General features: G+C 50.8%; 1 protein-coding gene across 11 annotated transcripts in view; it reads left to right on the forward strand.

Moving 5' to 3' along the window:
* Positions 1–15804, forward strand: part of EPC1 (enhancer of polycomb homolog 1) — a 331961-nt gene that overhangs the window by 156817 nt on the left and 159340 nt on the right. For all 11 annotated transcript variants that reach the window (XM_070944627.1, XM_070944631.1, XM_070944629.1 and 8 more), the window contains exons 3-4: positions 8257–8402; positions 8482–8688. In XM_070944627.1, the coding sequence (XP_070800728.1) occupies positions 8257–8402; positions 8482–8688 (353 nt within the window). The remainder of the gene's footprint in view (positions 1–8256; positions 8403–8481; positions 8689–15804) is intronic.

Consider the following 15804-nt stretch of genomic DNA (forward strand, 5'->3'; position numbering starts at 1 on the left):
TATTGGCGATGCCATACTGCTTGTGCTTGCTGGACAATTATCTCCTGGTTTAGGTGCCATCTTGACCTCCCTGGATTTATGGCTGTTATGATCTCCGCAGTTTGAGCCTGTCCCGGACTATGAGGACTGACCTGATCCCATTTTCTCCCTCTATTGAATGGAGGGTTACACCTGGGGATACAAGTCTTGGTGGAGTGGGTCTACAGCTGCTGTCTCAATTCCGGCTTTTTGGACGATCGAGGTTGACCAGCCGCCGTGAGAGGGGGGCTGGGTCACCCCCTACGGGATCGAAACAGCATTTTTACTCCCGCCATTGCCGTGAGAGGGCAATGAGGTCCCATGTGTTCCATCGGAGTTCTATCGAAGTCCGGCATTCCGCTCCTTCTGACTGTTATAACATCGAAACTGCTCCCTGGTTATTGGCCATGGGTCATTACCTCCCCTTGATGTCAGATGTATTTGGCGAACGAACTCCGTGCTCTGCGAGATTCCCCCCTCTCGCAGGTTTGGCCTTCCTCGTTATCGAGGGTCTATCTTGATGACGGGCTTTGGAGCCCTGAGAGATGGCATGCGGCAAAGAAGAGTTTGAGGTTTTTTTTAAGTGGGTTTTTAATCAAAATTTTAAGGGGTTCGGGGGGGACTAGGGTGGGTTTTGGGGGAAATCCACCGGGTTCAAGACCAGCCCCTGCGGAGGGCTGCGTCACTAGGGATACAGAATCGGAGGTCAGGGAGGGGGTTGGAGCTCAACTTAGGGAGGGCTGTTCTATTAGTACAGTGAGTGGGAGGGGCAGATATGGCGGAAGCAGGGGGCCATATCATGTTCGGGGAGTACGCACTCGCTACCTTAGAGCGATTGCGCACTCCGGTCCCCAATGCTTCTCTCGTTCCCCAGGCTGCTCAGATCCTCAGGGCCAGAGTCTTCGGCTGATGTGCAATGCCAGGTCCGTTGTTAATAAAGCGCCCCTCATCCACAACCTTATTCAGGAGGGGGGGAGCGGACCTGGTGGGCATTACAGAGACCTGGTTGGGCCAGGAGGGGGGAGTTCCCCTCGTAGATATGTGCCCACCAGGCTTCCGTGCATTCCATCAGCTGAGAGCTCAGGTCAGGGGCGGGTGGTGGTGGCGGTTATTATAAAGGAAGGTCTGGATCCAAGGGAGACCACTGTACCACAGATAGCCGGATGTGAGTCCCTTTTTGTGAAGTGGGGTCGTGGGGTGCAGATGGGCCTGTTGATCACGTACCTGGCTCCCTGCCACGTGGCAACGGCCCTGCCCAAGCTGCTCAACGTCATAGCCGGGGGTGGCGGTTGATACCCCCAGGCTTTTGGTCATGGGGGATTTTAACCTGCCATCCATCGGTGAAACGTCTGAGGTGGCCCAGGAGTTCATGGCTTCCATGACGGCCATGGACCTGACTCAGTTAATTCATGGCCCCACTCACATAGGCGGGCACACTCTGGACTTAGTTTTCATCTCTGGTCAGTGGTCGAGTGGCCTTGATATAGGGGATATAGTCATCGAACCCTTGTCATGGTCTGACCACTCACTCCTTCGACTAGACTTTCTAACCGCTACACCCCGCCACAGGGAGGCGGGACCGACCAGGTGGTTCCGCCCCAGGCGCCTGATGGACCCTGATAGGTTCCAGATGGAGCTTGGGCCAATTCCTGAGACTCTGGCTCATGACTCGGCTGAGGACTTGGTGGCCGCCTGGGACAGTGCGGCCGCCGGGGCCTTGGACTGCGTCGTGCCTTTGCAGCCTCTGACCCGGCACCAAACTCACCTAGCTCCTTGGTTCTCCGAGGAGCTGAGGGAGATGAAGCGCCGGAAAAGACGCCTGCAGAACAGTTGGAGGACCAGCCGTTCCGAATGTGACCGAACACTGGTGAGGTCTCACGTTAAGACCTACCTAGTGGCGATAAAAGCAGCAAAATCTAGCTATTTTTCCGCTCTTATTGCGTCATCAGATAATCGCCCAGCTGCCCTGTTTAGGGTGACCCACTCCCTCCTCCATCTGGGAGCGCGGGATGACCCCTTGCAGGGTCGAGCTGAGGATTTTGTGCAGTATCTGTATTTATTTATTTATTTATTTATTTATTTATTTATTTATTTATTTATTTATTTATTTATTTATTTAAATTTCTATACCGCCCTTCTCCAGAATAGGACTCAGGGCGGTGAACAGCCAGAGTAAAAAACAATACATACAAAATTTAAAAGCAATTTAAAATAATTAAATATTATTGGCCGTAAATTAAAATAACCCAATTTAAAATCAATTTAAAATTAACTCAGGCCAGCCCCGCTAGTTGAAATAAATGGGTTTTCAGGGCCCGACGAAAAATCCGGAGGTCTGTTATTGTACGTATCTCTGGGGGGAGGTTGTTCCAGAGGGTGGGCGCCGCCACAGAGAAGGCTCTCCCCCTGGGGGTCGTCAGCTGACATTGTCTGGCGGACGGCACCCTGAGGAGGCCCACTCTGTGCGAGCGTACTGGCCGGTGGGAGGCTATTGGTGGCAGAAGGCGGTCTCGTAAGTACCCCGGCCCTAAGCCATGGAGCGCTTTAAAGGTGGTCACCAACACCTTGAAGCGCACCCGGAAGACCACCGGGAGCCAGTGCAGCTCGCGCAGGAGAGGTGTTACGTGGGAGCGCCTCGTCGCCCCCATAATCCCCCGTGCGGCCGCGTTCTGGACCAGCTGGAGCCTCCGGGTGCACCCCAGGGGGAGCCCCATGTAGAGAGCGTTGCAGTAGTCCAGGCGGGAAGTGACGAGTGCCTGAGTGACTGTGCGTAGGGAGTCCCGATCTAGAAAGGGGCGCAACTGGCGTATCAGGCGGACCTGATAAAATGCTCCCCTGGCCACGGCCGTCAAATGATCTTCTAACGACAGCCGTGCATCCAGGAGGACGCCCAAGTTACGAGCCCTCTCCGTGGGGGCGAGTGATTCGCCCCCAATAGCCAGCGATGGCGTCAGCTGGCTATATCGGGACGCCGGAAGCCACAGCCACTCGGTCTTGGAGGGGTTGAGTCGGAGCCTGTTTCTCCCCATCCAGGCCCGCACGGCCTCCAGGCACTGGGACATCACTTCAAGGGCATCGTTGGGGTGGCCTGGGGTGGAGATGTACAGCTGGGTGTCATCAGCGTACTGATGGAACTCCACCCCGAAGCCACGGATGATCTCACCCAGCGGCTTTACATAAATGTTGAACAGAAGGGGCGAGAGGACCGACCCTTGTGGCACCCCACAAGCAAGGTGCCTCGGGGTCGACCGCTGCCCCCCTGTCAACACAGATTGCGACCGGTCAGAGAGGTAGGAGGAGAACCACCGCAGAACGGTGCCCCCCACCCCCAACCCCGCCAACCGGCGCAACATGATACCATGGTCGATGGTATCAAAAGCCGCTGAGAGGTCTAACAGGACCAGGATAGAGGAGCAACCCCTATCCCGAGCCCTCCAGAGATCATCCACCAACGCGACCAATGCCGTTTCCGTGCTGTGCCCAGGCCGGAAGCCGGACTGGAGCGGGTCTAGATAGACAGCTTCATCCAGGTACCGGGGAAGCTGTTGCGCCACCACACTCTCAACAACCTTCGCAACAAAGCGAAGGTTGGAGACTGGACGATAGTTAGCCAAAACAGCCGGATCCAGAGAGGGCTTCTTGAGGAGGGGCCTCACAACCGCTTCTTTCAAAGCGGCCGGTAGGACCCCCTCACTCAAAGAAGCGTTAACAATCTTCTGGAGCCAGCCTCGTGTCACCTCCCGGGAAGCCAGTACCAACCAGGAGGGGCACGGGTCCAATAAACATGTGGTTGCGTTCAGCCGTCCCAGGACCCTGTCCATGTCCTCGGGAGCCACAGGATCGAACTCCCCCCAGATAACACTCTCAAGACCTGTCTCAGTCATCCCGTCCGGACATACCCAGTCAGAGGCCAGCCCTTCCCGAATCTGAGCGATTTTGTCATACAGATACTGCACAAAGTCCTCAGCTCGGCCCTGCAAGGGGTCATCCCGCACTTCCAGATGGAGGAGGGAGCGGGTCACCCTAAACAGGGCGGCCGGGGCGATTATCTGATGACGCGATAAGAGCGGCAAAATAGCTAGATTTCGCCGCTTTTATCGCCACTAGGTAGGTCTTAATATGAGACCTCACCAGTGTTCGGTCGGATTCGGAGCGGCTGGTCCTCCAACTACTCTCCAGGCGTCTTTTCCGGCGCTTCATCTCCCTAAGCTCCTCGGAGAACCAAGGAGCTAGGTGGGTTCGGTGCCGGGTCAGAGGCCGCAAAGGCACGACACGGTCCAAGGCCCCGGCAGCCGCACTATCCCAGGCGGCCACCAGGTCTTCAGCCGAGTCATGAGCCAGAGTCTCAGGAAATGGCCCAAGCTCCATCTGGAACCTATCAGGGTCCATCAGGCGCCTGGGGCGGAACCACCTGGTCGGTTCCGCCTCCCTGCGGCGGGGTGCAGCGGTTAGAAAGTCCAATCGAAGGAGCGAGTGGTCAGACCATGACAAGGGTTCGATGGCTATATCCCCTATATCAAGGCCACTCAACCACTGACCAGAGACAAAAACTAAGTCCAGAGTGTGTCCCCCTGTGTGAGTGGGGCCATGAATTAACTGAGTAAGGTCCATGGCCGTCATGGAAGCCATGAACTCTCGAGCCACCTCAGACGTTTCACCGATAGATGGCAGGTTGAAATCCCCCATAATAACAAGTCTGGGGGTGTCCACCGCCACCTCGGCTATAACGTTAAGCAGCTCGGGCAGGGCCGTTGCCACGTGGCAGGGAGCCAGGTACGTGACCAACAAGCCCATCTGTACTCCACGACCCCACTTTACAAAGAGGGACTCACATCCGGCTATCTGTGGAACAGTGGTCTCCCTTGGATCCAGACCTTCCTTTATAATAACCGCCACCCCCCCCGCCCCTGCCCTGAGCCCTCGGCGGATGAAATGCACGGAAGCCTGGTGGGCATATATCCACGAGGGGAACTCCCCCCTCCTGGCCCAACCAGGTCTCCGTAATGCCCGCCAGGTCCGCCTCCCCCTCCTGAATAAGATCGTGAATGAGGGGGGCTTTATTAACAACGGACCTGGCGTTGCATAACATCAGCCGAAGGCTCTGGCCCTGAGAATCTGGACAGCCTGGGGAACGAGAAAAGCATTGGGGACCGGAGTGCGCAATCGCTCTAAAATAGCGAGTGCGCATTCCCCGAACATGATGTGGTCCCCAGCTACCGCCATATCTGCCCCTCCCACTCACTATGCTGATGGAACAGCCCTCTTCAAATCGAACTCCAACCCCCTCCCCGACCTCCGGTTCTACGTCCCTAGTGTCGCAGCCCTTCGCTAAGGCTGGTCTTGAACCCGGTGGATTTCCCCCAAAACCCACCCTAATCCCCCCCGAACCCCTTAAAATGTTTGTTAAAAACCTACTAAAAAACCCACTTAAAAAACCCCTCAAACTCTTCTTTGCTGCATGCCATCTCTCGGGGCTCCAACGCCCGTCATCAAGATAGGCCCTCGATAACGAAGAGGGCCAAACCTGCGAGAGGGGGGAATCTCGCAGGGCACGAAGGTCATTCACCGAGTACATCTGGACATCAAGGGGAGGTGATAATCCATGGCCAGTAGCCAGGGGACAATTTGATGTTATCACAGTCAAGAGTAAATGTCAGGCTTCAATAGAATTCCAATGGGACACATAGGACCTCATTGCCCTCTCACGGCAATGGCAGGAGTAAGAATGCTGATTCGGACCGGTGAGGGGTGACCCAGCCCCCCTCTCACGGCGGCTGGTCAACCACGATCGTCCAAAGAACCGGAGGTGAGACAGCAGCTGTGGACCCACTCCACCAAGACTTGAATCCCCAGATGTAAACCTCCATTCAATGGAGGGAAAGAATGGGATCAGGTCAGTCCACATAGTCCAGGGCAGGCTCAACGGTGGAGATCGTAGCCATCAAAAAACTATAGGGAGGTCAAGATGACACCTAGTCCAGGAGATGATGATGGGGGGGGGAAAAGAGGAGAGCCAAGGCAAACAAACGCCAGAGGGGGGAAAAACCCTCAGTCATGGTCCAGCTCTCCCCCATCCCTCCAGATCTTCCTTATAATCATGCTGCTCATCTCGCCCAGCCTTCATAGATCAACATGAAGGCCTCTGGGGCGACCAAGGGCCAAACAGTGCCCCACAATCACACAATCACCCAGGAGATCTAATGCCACGAGTAAGCAGCTGCCATCATCTCCAACACTCCCACAGACCAAAACTGCGGCGGCCCCTTCCCTGAGCCGGCGGCCGCCATTTCCACGCCGCCAGCATCGCTGCCGCCGCCGTTGCCAGCCTCCCCGTCCTCACCTCGCCCCCCTCACCGCCCTAGCACATGTCCAGAGGGCGGATTGGGCTGGCGAGGATCCTGACAAGGATGCCGCATCGCCGCAGCGCTGACGCCGTCTTCCTGGCTCTGCCGCCTTTGCCATGGGAGGTCTGCCGCCGCCCCCTTCTCCTTCGGGCCGCTCTCGCTGTCCTGTAGTCTCCACAAGCCGCGAGCCTCCGCGAGCCTCCAGGACGTTCTAAGAAGCCGGAGACCCCTCAGCAGAGAGCCCCGACACTCCTCCAGCTGGGCCAGGGCTGCAGCGATCGAAATTCAGCCCTTCAAGGCCCCCCTGAAGCCATAATCACCCCCCCGAAATACCAGAGTCACAGGGAAGTCGCCATCTTGCGACGTATGATAAAATCGCTCAGATTTGGGAAGGTCTGGCCTCTGACTGGGTAAGTCCGGACGGGATGATTGAGGCAGGTCTTGAGAGTGTTATCTGGGAGGAGTTTGATCCTGTGGTTCCCGAGGACGTGGACAGGATTCTGGGACGGCTGAACGCGACCATATGTTTATTGGACCCGTGTCCCTCCTGGTTGGTGCTGGCTTCCCGGGAGGTTACACGAGGCTGGCTCCAGAGGATTATTAACGCTTCTTTGAGTGAGGGTGCCCTGCCGGCCGCCTTGAAAGAAGCGGTGGTGAGGCCCCTCCTCAAGAAGCCCTCTCTGGATCCAGCTGTTTTGGCTAACTATCGTCCAGTCTCCAACCTTCGTTTTATTGTGAAGGTTGTTGAGAGTGTGGTGGTGCGGCAGCTGCCACAGTACCTGGATGAAGCTGTCTATCTAGATCCGCTCCAGTCCGGCTTCAGGCCTGGGCACAGCACGGAAACGGCATTGGTCGCGTTGGTGGATGATCTCTGGAGGGCTCGGGATAGGGGTTGCTCCTCTATCCTGGTCCTATTAGATCTCTCAGCGGCTTTTGATACCATTGAACATGGTATCATGTTGCGCCGATTGGAGGGTTTGGGGGTGGGGGGCACCGTTTTGCGGTGGTTCTCCTACCTCTCTGACTGGTCGCAATCTGTGTTGACGGAGGCAGCAGTCGACCCTGAGGCGCCTTGTTTGTGGGGTGCCGCAAGGGTCGGTCTTCTCGCCCCTTCTGTTCAACATTTATGTAAAGCCGCTGGGTGAGATCATCTGTGGCTTTGGGGTGGAGTTCCATCTGTACACTGATGACCCCCAGCTGTACATCTCCACCCCAGGCCACCCCAACGATGCCCTTGAAGTGATGTCCCGGTGCCTGGAGGCCGTGCGGGCCTGGATGGGGAGAAACAGGCTCCGACTCAGCCCTTCCAAGACCGAGTGGCTGTGGCTTCCGGCATCCCGATATAGCCAGCTGGTGCCATCGCTGGTTATTGGGGGCGAATCACTGGCCCCCACGGAGAGGGCTCGCAACTTGGGCGTCCTCCTGGATGCACGGCGGTCTTTAGAAGAGCATATGCCTGGCTGCTGTCTCCACTCAACGAGAAGGTGTGTCTCAGGTAAGCCAATGCCCCTTCTGTTGTTGAGTTGGAAAAACAACAGTCCAGAGAGAGATCATCTCTGGGTGTGTCAGCTGAAAGTGACTTGAAATATTCATTTTTTAACATTTCAGCCATTTATCTGCATTTTATCCTACCTGGTTAAGATTAGCTAAACTAAATTCATATTCTCAGGACTGGTTAAGGAATATAATTTTATAATCAGTAGATTTCAAGATGGCAGATACTGTATATACATATTTTTAAACTCTTCTAATTGAAATATGTATTAAACTCTATTGGCTTCAGCTCCTATAAAATCAGTTGTTTAACTGAACAATTCCAGATGTACATCTAAATTACTTCATTCCATTTTGCCTAGATTAGTTAAAATACATAAAAATGTTTTTCTCTGTTCAGCTTTTAGTTTGGATGCTGAGCAACCGAATTATGATTTGGATTCAGAAGATGAGGCCTTTGTGAATAAGCTGAAGAAAAAAATAGATATTTCTCCTTTGCAGTTTGAAGAAATGATAGTTCAGCTTGAAAAAGGAAGTAGTCAGCAGGTATAGTATTGTTTCAAATTTGAAATTGTTTTTAAGTGTATAAATATATAAAACTGACATACTTGGATTTTCCCTTTAGCCAATCAGCCTGCAGGAAGCCAAACTACTCTTAAAGGAAGATGATGAACTGATTAGTGAAATATATGAGTACTGGATTAAAAAGAGAAAAAACTGTCAAGGTCCCTCTCCTATCTCAGTAGTGAAACAGGAGAAGCGTGATGGTTCCAGCACAAATGATCCTTATGTTGCATTTAGAAGGCGAACAGAAAAGATGCAAACTCGAAAAGTGAGTATGCGTGTTTGTTTGTGTGTGTGTGTGTGTGTGTGTGTGTAGGCTATTTCCCCATTCTTGTTGCATCTACAGACTGCTGTCCAGCGGCCTTTTTAAAGTGAACCAGATTCTTTTATAGAAGGAATGACTATTAACCCTCCCCACCCGTGACAATGCTAGCAAAGTTCTTTATGGATAATAATCACTCTTGTTCACTTGGAGTCAGAAGCCAGTTGGATGGAGTCCAGAGAAGTGTGAGGCTGATGTGTTGCAAGGTTTCCTGGGAAAGATTTTGCACATGTTGATCCTGTGGAAATGAGCAGTTTTTGGTGAGATGAGCTTGACCCTGCCTCATTTGGCTTGTGCATGCTGCCAAGGAGGAGATGGGGAGATGTGTCAAGCCATGGTACACACCTTGTGGGATATCTTTGAAAGGGGCATTTGTACATCCTTTCCTTAAGGGGCTAACATTTAACCCAACTGCACTGGACAGCTATCACTCAGTTTGCAACTTTCCCCTCTTGGGGAGGTTGTTGAGAAGGTGGTTGTTTGACATCTACTCAGAAGTAGATTATCTGGACTCTTTTCTGTCAGGTTTTAGGCCTGGGAAATAGCACTGACCATGATTATTTATGCTTTATAGTAGAGTCGTGACCTTATAGTATCCCTCTAGACCAGTGCTTTTCAACCTTTTCAGATTGTACCACTTTTAGGACATGACAATATTCGAGTACCACCAGTGGTTTAGCAAGGTGTCAAAAACCTGATAACCAAAAAAAAGGAAAAAAAGTGATAAAGTACACCCACTTACCACACTTTTAATGGGAAACTTGTGCCTGTTTCTCTGACATTAATCTTTGCACTCGTGCCTGGAGTGTGCTTACTGATAGAATTAAGTCAGATTGCAGCTGAAGACAATTCCTTTCCTTAGTTTTTATACATGTCAATGAAGAAAAACGCCTTCTCACACAAGTATGTGGAACCAAATGACAGTAACGCTACAATAGCTTCCCCCTTCCCACTTCCGGGTACAGTTTTGCAACTTGGCAAATATCACATCCTCTTGACATGAATGTAAAATACAATGCAAATTCGGTGTGCAGTTTTTGCAAGTGATTTTTGATGGCAGTTTCATTGTCTTCAGTGTCAACAACAGAATTTAGTTCAATAAAGTCTGACACATTGGGAAATGATGCAATATTTCCTTTACTTGGACTATACACAGGGAGATTTTCTTGTAGAATGCACAAACATTCTCTTCAATTATAAACATTTTATGACAGTGGCCCTGCAGCAACCGATTAAGTTCATTTAGCTTTTTAAATATGTCAGCCAAATAGCCAAGGCAGGACACCCAGAAGACATTTTCAAAGATTTCTGCTAGGGGTGATAAAACATTCATCAGGAACAGGTGTGTTTCATCTCGTAGCTCGAATAATCTCGATAATGTTTCATCTCTCAACAGCCAACGTACTTCTGTATGAAAGAGAAGAGTGCTGTGCTCAGAATCCAAATCCTTGCATAATTGTCAGAATAAACATCCATTCAATGGCCGGCTTTTGATGAAATTTATTATTTTTGCAGCATCCTCCAAAATCTCATGTAACAATGGGCTCATCCATTTAGAAGCAAGTGCATGTAAGATACAATGATTTGAAACAATGGAACTCTTTCTTGTCTTAGCTTGTGCCTGAAGCTCTTCCTGTAATAGCTGCTGCACCTTTGGAACAAATTGCTACACACCAAGTCCATAATATTCCATGTTCACTGAAAAAATTGTTGACTATTGTGAATATGTGTTCCCTAGTCATTCTGCCAGGTAGTGGGCGGAAAAATAATATGTGTTCCAGTATATCGTCCGAATCAGGAACACACACAAATACAATTAATTGCACTTCACCAGTGATGTCAGTGCATTCATCCAATTGAAATGCAATTTTTTCTGCTGCTGTGATCTTTTCCACCATTTGTTGAGTAATGTCTGTGGCCATATCTTGTATTCGTCTTTGGACAGTGTTGTCAGAACATGGAATATTACAAATAGCATCAGCCATTTTTTTCATCAAAGAGAATTGAAGCAATTGCAATGGCAGAGGGAACCACGACTTCTTCAACAATTGTGTGATACTTATTTCATTTAGTTGCTACCAAAGACAATTCATAAGCTGCTTCCAGACATTTTTTCGAGATAGTGGTGGACTTCATGAAAGCAGCATGGCATTTTATAAATTTGTCTCTCTTCTTCACGAAAAATGCTACTGGCTTTTCGGTGTGCTCTTTATGATTTGTTGTTAAATGTCTCTGGAGCAAAGAAGGCTTCACGGAATGCTTGGATAGTACTTCATTGCAGATAACATAAACAGGAAGATGCTGATTGTTTTCTTCTGCAAAATAAAATCCAAACTTCAAATAATCTTCACTGTATTTTTGATTTGATGCTGGTTTTAATTTTGGTGGTGGTTCCTTTGCTGAATCACTTTCCCTTTGCACAAACGTATGACAAATTTATCCATTTTTATTCATATGCACCACTACCTTGGTTGTCATGTGGCTGGTCAGCCCTTCTTCCTGTCTCCTTCTCCTCTCTTTCTCTTTCACTGCCTGCTGGGCTCTCCTTCCACAGCCTCTGCTCCTTTGTTGATCCCTCTGCTTGTCTCATAGAAGCCTCTCCTATTCTATCCCCTTTTCTCTCTCAGGCTTGCCCCACAGAAGCCTCTCCTAGTCTATCCCCTTTTCTCTCTCAGGCTTGCCCCACAGATGTTGTGACCCAGGCCCAAGTACAGATGAAACTCGAAAAATTAGAATATTGTGCAAAAGTTCATTTATTTCAGTAATGCAACTTAAAAGGTGAAACTAATATATGAGATAGACTCATTACATGCAAAGCGAGATAGTTCAAGCCTTGATTTGTCATACTTTTGATTATGGCTTACAGCTCATGAAAACCCCAAATTCACAATCTCAGAAAATTAGAATATTACATGAAATCAATAAAACAAGGATTGTACATAGAACAATATCGGACCTCTGAAAAGTATAAGTATGCATATGTACTCAGTATTTGGTTTGGGCCCCTTTTGCATCAATTACTGCCTCAATGCGGCGTGGCATGGATGCTATCAGCCTGTGGCACTGCTGAGGTGTTATGGAAGACCAGGATGCTTCAATAGCGGCCTTTAGCTCTTCTGCATTGTTCGGTCTCATGTCTCTCATCTTTCTCTTGGCAATGCCCCATAGATTCGCTATGGGGTTCAGGTCAGGCGAGTTTTCTGGCCAATCAAGCACAGTAATCCCATGGTCATTGAACCAGGTTTTGGTACTTTTGGCAGTGTGGGCAGGTGCCAAGTCCTGCTGGAAAATGAAGTCAGCATCCCCATAAAGCTCATCTGCGGAAGGAAGCATGAAGTGCTCCAAAATCTCCTGGTAGACGGTTGCGTTGACCCTGGACTTAATGAAGCACAGTGGACCAACACCAGCAGATGACATGGCTCCCCAAATCAACACAGACTTTGGAAACTTCACACTGGACTTCAAGCATCTTGCAGTGTGTGCCTCTCCATTCTTCCTCCAGACTCTGGGTCCTTGGTTTCCAAATGAGATGCAAAAGTTGCTCTCATCAGAAAAGAGGACTTTGGACCACTGAGCAACAGACCAGTTTTTTTTTTTTTTCTTTAGCCCAGGTAAGACACTTCTGGCGTTGTTTGTTGTTCAGGAGCAGCCTGACAAGAGGAATATGACATTTGAAGCCCATGTCCAGGATCCGTCTGTGTGTGGTGGCTCTTGATGCACTGACTCCAGCCTCAGTCCACTCCTTGTGAAAGTCCCCAACACTTTTGAATGGCCTTTTCCTGACAATCCTCTCCAGGCTGCGGTCATCCCTGCTGCTTGTGCACCTTTTTCTTCCACACTTTTCCCTTCCACATAACTTTCTATTAATGTGCTTTGATACAGCACTTTGGGAACATCCAACTTCTTTTGCAATTACCTTCTGAGGCTTTCCCTCCTTATGGAGGGTGTCAATGATGGTTTTCTGCACAACTGTCAGGTCAGCAGTCTTTCCCATGATTGTGATTCCTACTGAACCAGACTGAGAGACCATTTAAAGGCTCAGGAACCCTTTGCAGGTGTTATGGTTTAATTAGCTGATTAGAGTGGGACACTTTGAGCCTAGAATATGGAACCTTTTCACAATATTCTAATTTTCTGAGATTGTGAATTTGGGGTTTTCATGAGCTGTAAGCCATAATCATCAAAAGTATGACAAATCAAGGCTTGAACTATCTCGCTTTGCATGTAATGAGTCTATCTCATATATTAGTTTCACCTTTTAAGTTGCATTACTGAAATAAATGAACTTTTGCACAATATTCTAATTTTTTGAGTTTCACCTGTAGGTAGTATTAGACGCAAACAGTTCCAAAACAGACAGACTTTATTAGAACAGCTGAGAATTATCTCATTCTCAGCGTAGTCCAAACTAAATTAAAACAAATTCTTCATAGCACAAATTCTTCAGTCTAATCACCAACCTTGGTATAATTAGGCAAACTGCCAAAGGCTTCTCTTGGCAAAAGTTCAGAAGCAGAAGATGCTGACCAGAGATAAGTGCAGCAAGACAAGAACAAGTCTATCAACGTTGTTTTCCGACAAAGAGCCCAAGAGCCGTTGCTGTTCCTTTAAGCCTTATGGGAGGGGCCAATCATCTCTTGGCCCTACTCCCGAGTCGTCCTCTTTGCTGTAACTGCTCTTGCCTTCTGGCAGCTCTTCTCATACGTGCACTAGGAACAGGCTCTTCCTGTTCCTCTGCCTCTCTACTGTCAGCCGCTGGAGGCTCCAGAGTCCGCACATCACTCCCCAATGGCCCTGGCCCCATCTCTGCCTCCAACGCAGAGCCTTCATCCGGGCCTTCCCCAGCCTCCAGGACTGGCCCATGTTCTTCCTCAGCCTCATCACTGTCCGACTCCGCTGCCAGCTCCGCAGGCTGCTGGCGGACCACAACAACAGAAGCCTCTCCTCTTCTCCGTCCCCTTCACTTTCCCAATCTTTTTTTTTCTCTCCCACTCCCATCAAAACCTCTTCCTCCTTTTATATCCTCTCCTCTCTCCCCCCTCCTCCTCTTCTCTTCCAGGTGCGCCACTCTCTGGGGCTCAGGGTGAGCTCCAGCATTGGTCGCTACCCCAGTCTCACTCCCCCATGCGGTCACAAACTCGCCGGCTGGACATTGCACACAGTGCTGATCAGCTGGAGCCTGTGCACTCTGGCACTCCAGCTGACACTCTCACCCCAAGGCCTGTCTGTTGCTCCCGGTGATAGCAGAGGCTGCCGGAAGCGCCGATCCTGGGCCTTCAGCAGAACCCCAGCAACACTGCCGCTTCAGCTCATCCCCCCCCCCCCGGCTACACTTGTCTAGGACAATGTCAAGTACCACCTGCCAGGTGCCAAAGTACCACCAGTGGTACGTGTACCATGGGTTGAAAAGCATTGCTGTAGACCAGTGATGGCTAACCTTTTTGCCGTTGCGTGCCAAAAGCGGGAGTGTAGGGGGTCGCGCACGCATGTGCCCACACCCATAATTCAATGCACGCCACCCGTCCGCACACAACCCCTCCTGTGCCCCTCCTGCTTTTGGCACGCGATGGCACGGTGGGCCCGGTAGGCCTGTTTTTCACCCTCCCCAGGCTCCAGAGGATTTCTTGGAGCCTGGGGAGGGTGAAAACAGCCTCCCCCCCCGAGGCCCTCCGGAGGCCGGAAACAGCCTGTTTGCTGACTTCCAGTGGTCCGGAAGGCCTGAAAATCAGCTGGCCGGCGCACGCACGCGCACTGCAGCTGAGCTAGGGCAACGCTCGCATGCCCACCAATATGGCTCCGTGTGCCACCTGTGGCACGCATGGTATAGGTTCACCATCACGGCTATAGACCATCTGTGAGTGTTGGGGGGTACCACTTTATGCTGCTGCCACTCCTCCTGAGTTCATGGCCCCAGCTGCTGTGTATTGGAACAAAGGTCAGTCCTGTGGACACTTCATGGAATGTGTGAGGGCTCAAACCTCTTACCCTTCTATATGAGGCTGGAGGGAGGAAGTAATTTGATAATTTGAGGTACGATATCAGTGTGCAGATGATACCTAATTATACACCTCCATCTCCGATCAAATGGGAGATGGATGGGAGTCTTGACTCAGCGCTGACTGTAAGAGTCTAGGTGGGGAAAAAGAGGTTGAAACGCAACCTCTTTTAGTCTTGAGAATGTTATCTGGGAAGAGTTTGACTCTGTGACCCCTGATGACGTGGACAGGATTTTGGGGAGACTTAGTGCGGCCACATGTTTACTGGATCCATGTCCCTCCTGGTTAGTACTGGCTTCCCGGGAGGTTACACGAGGCTGGCTCCAGGGAATTATTAACGCTTCGTTGAGTGAGGGTTACTTCCCCACAGCCTTGAAAGAGGCGGTGGTGAGGCCTCTCCTCAAGAAGCCCTCCCTGGACCCGGCAGTATTGGCCAACTACCGTCCTGTCTCCAACCTTCGCTTCGTGGCGAAGGTTATTGAGAGTGTGGTCGTGCGACAGTTTCCACAATTCCTGGAGGAAACGTCTTATCTAGATCCATTCCAGTTGGGTTTCAGGCCTGGGCACAGCACGGAAACGGCATTGGTTGCGTTGGTAGATTATCTCTGGAGGGCTCGGGACAGGGGTTGCTCCTCTGTTCTAGCCCTGTTAGACGTCTCAGCGGCTTTCGATACCATCGACCATGGTATCATGCTGCACCGGTTGGAAGAGTTGGGAATGGGGGGCACCGTGTTACGGTGGTTCTCCTCCTTTCTCTCTGACCGGTCGCAGTTTGTGTTGGCAGGGGGGCAGAGATCGACCTCGAGGCCTCTTATATGTGGAGTGCCTCAGGGGTCGGTCCTCTCGCCCCTTCTGTTCAACATTTATGTGAAGCCGCTGGGTGAGATCATCCGTGGCTTTGGGGTGAAGTACCATCAGTACGCTGATGACACCCAGCTGTACATCTCCACCCCAGGCCACCCCAACGATGCCCTTGAAGTGATGTCCCAGTGCCTGGAGGCTGTGCGGATCTGGATGGGGAGGAACAGGCTCAAGCTCAACCTTTCCAAGACTGAGTGGCTGTGGT

The sequence above is a fragment of the Pituophis catenifer genome, unplaced genomic scaffold (assembly GCF_029215685.1).
Source record: "Pituophis catenifer annectens isolate HBS135680 unplaced genomic scaffold, rPitCat1.0.hap2 SCAF_5, whole genome shotgun sequence".
NCBI lineage: Eukaryota > Metazoa > Chordata > Lepidosauria > Squamata > Colubridae > Pituophis > Pituophis catenifer.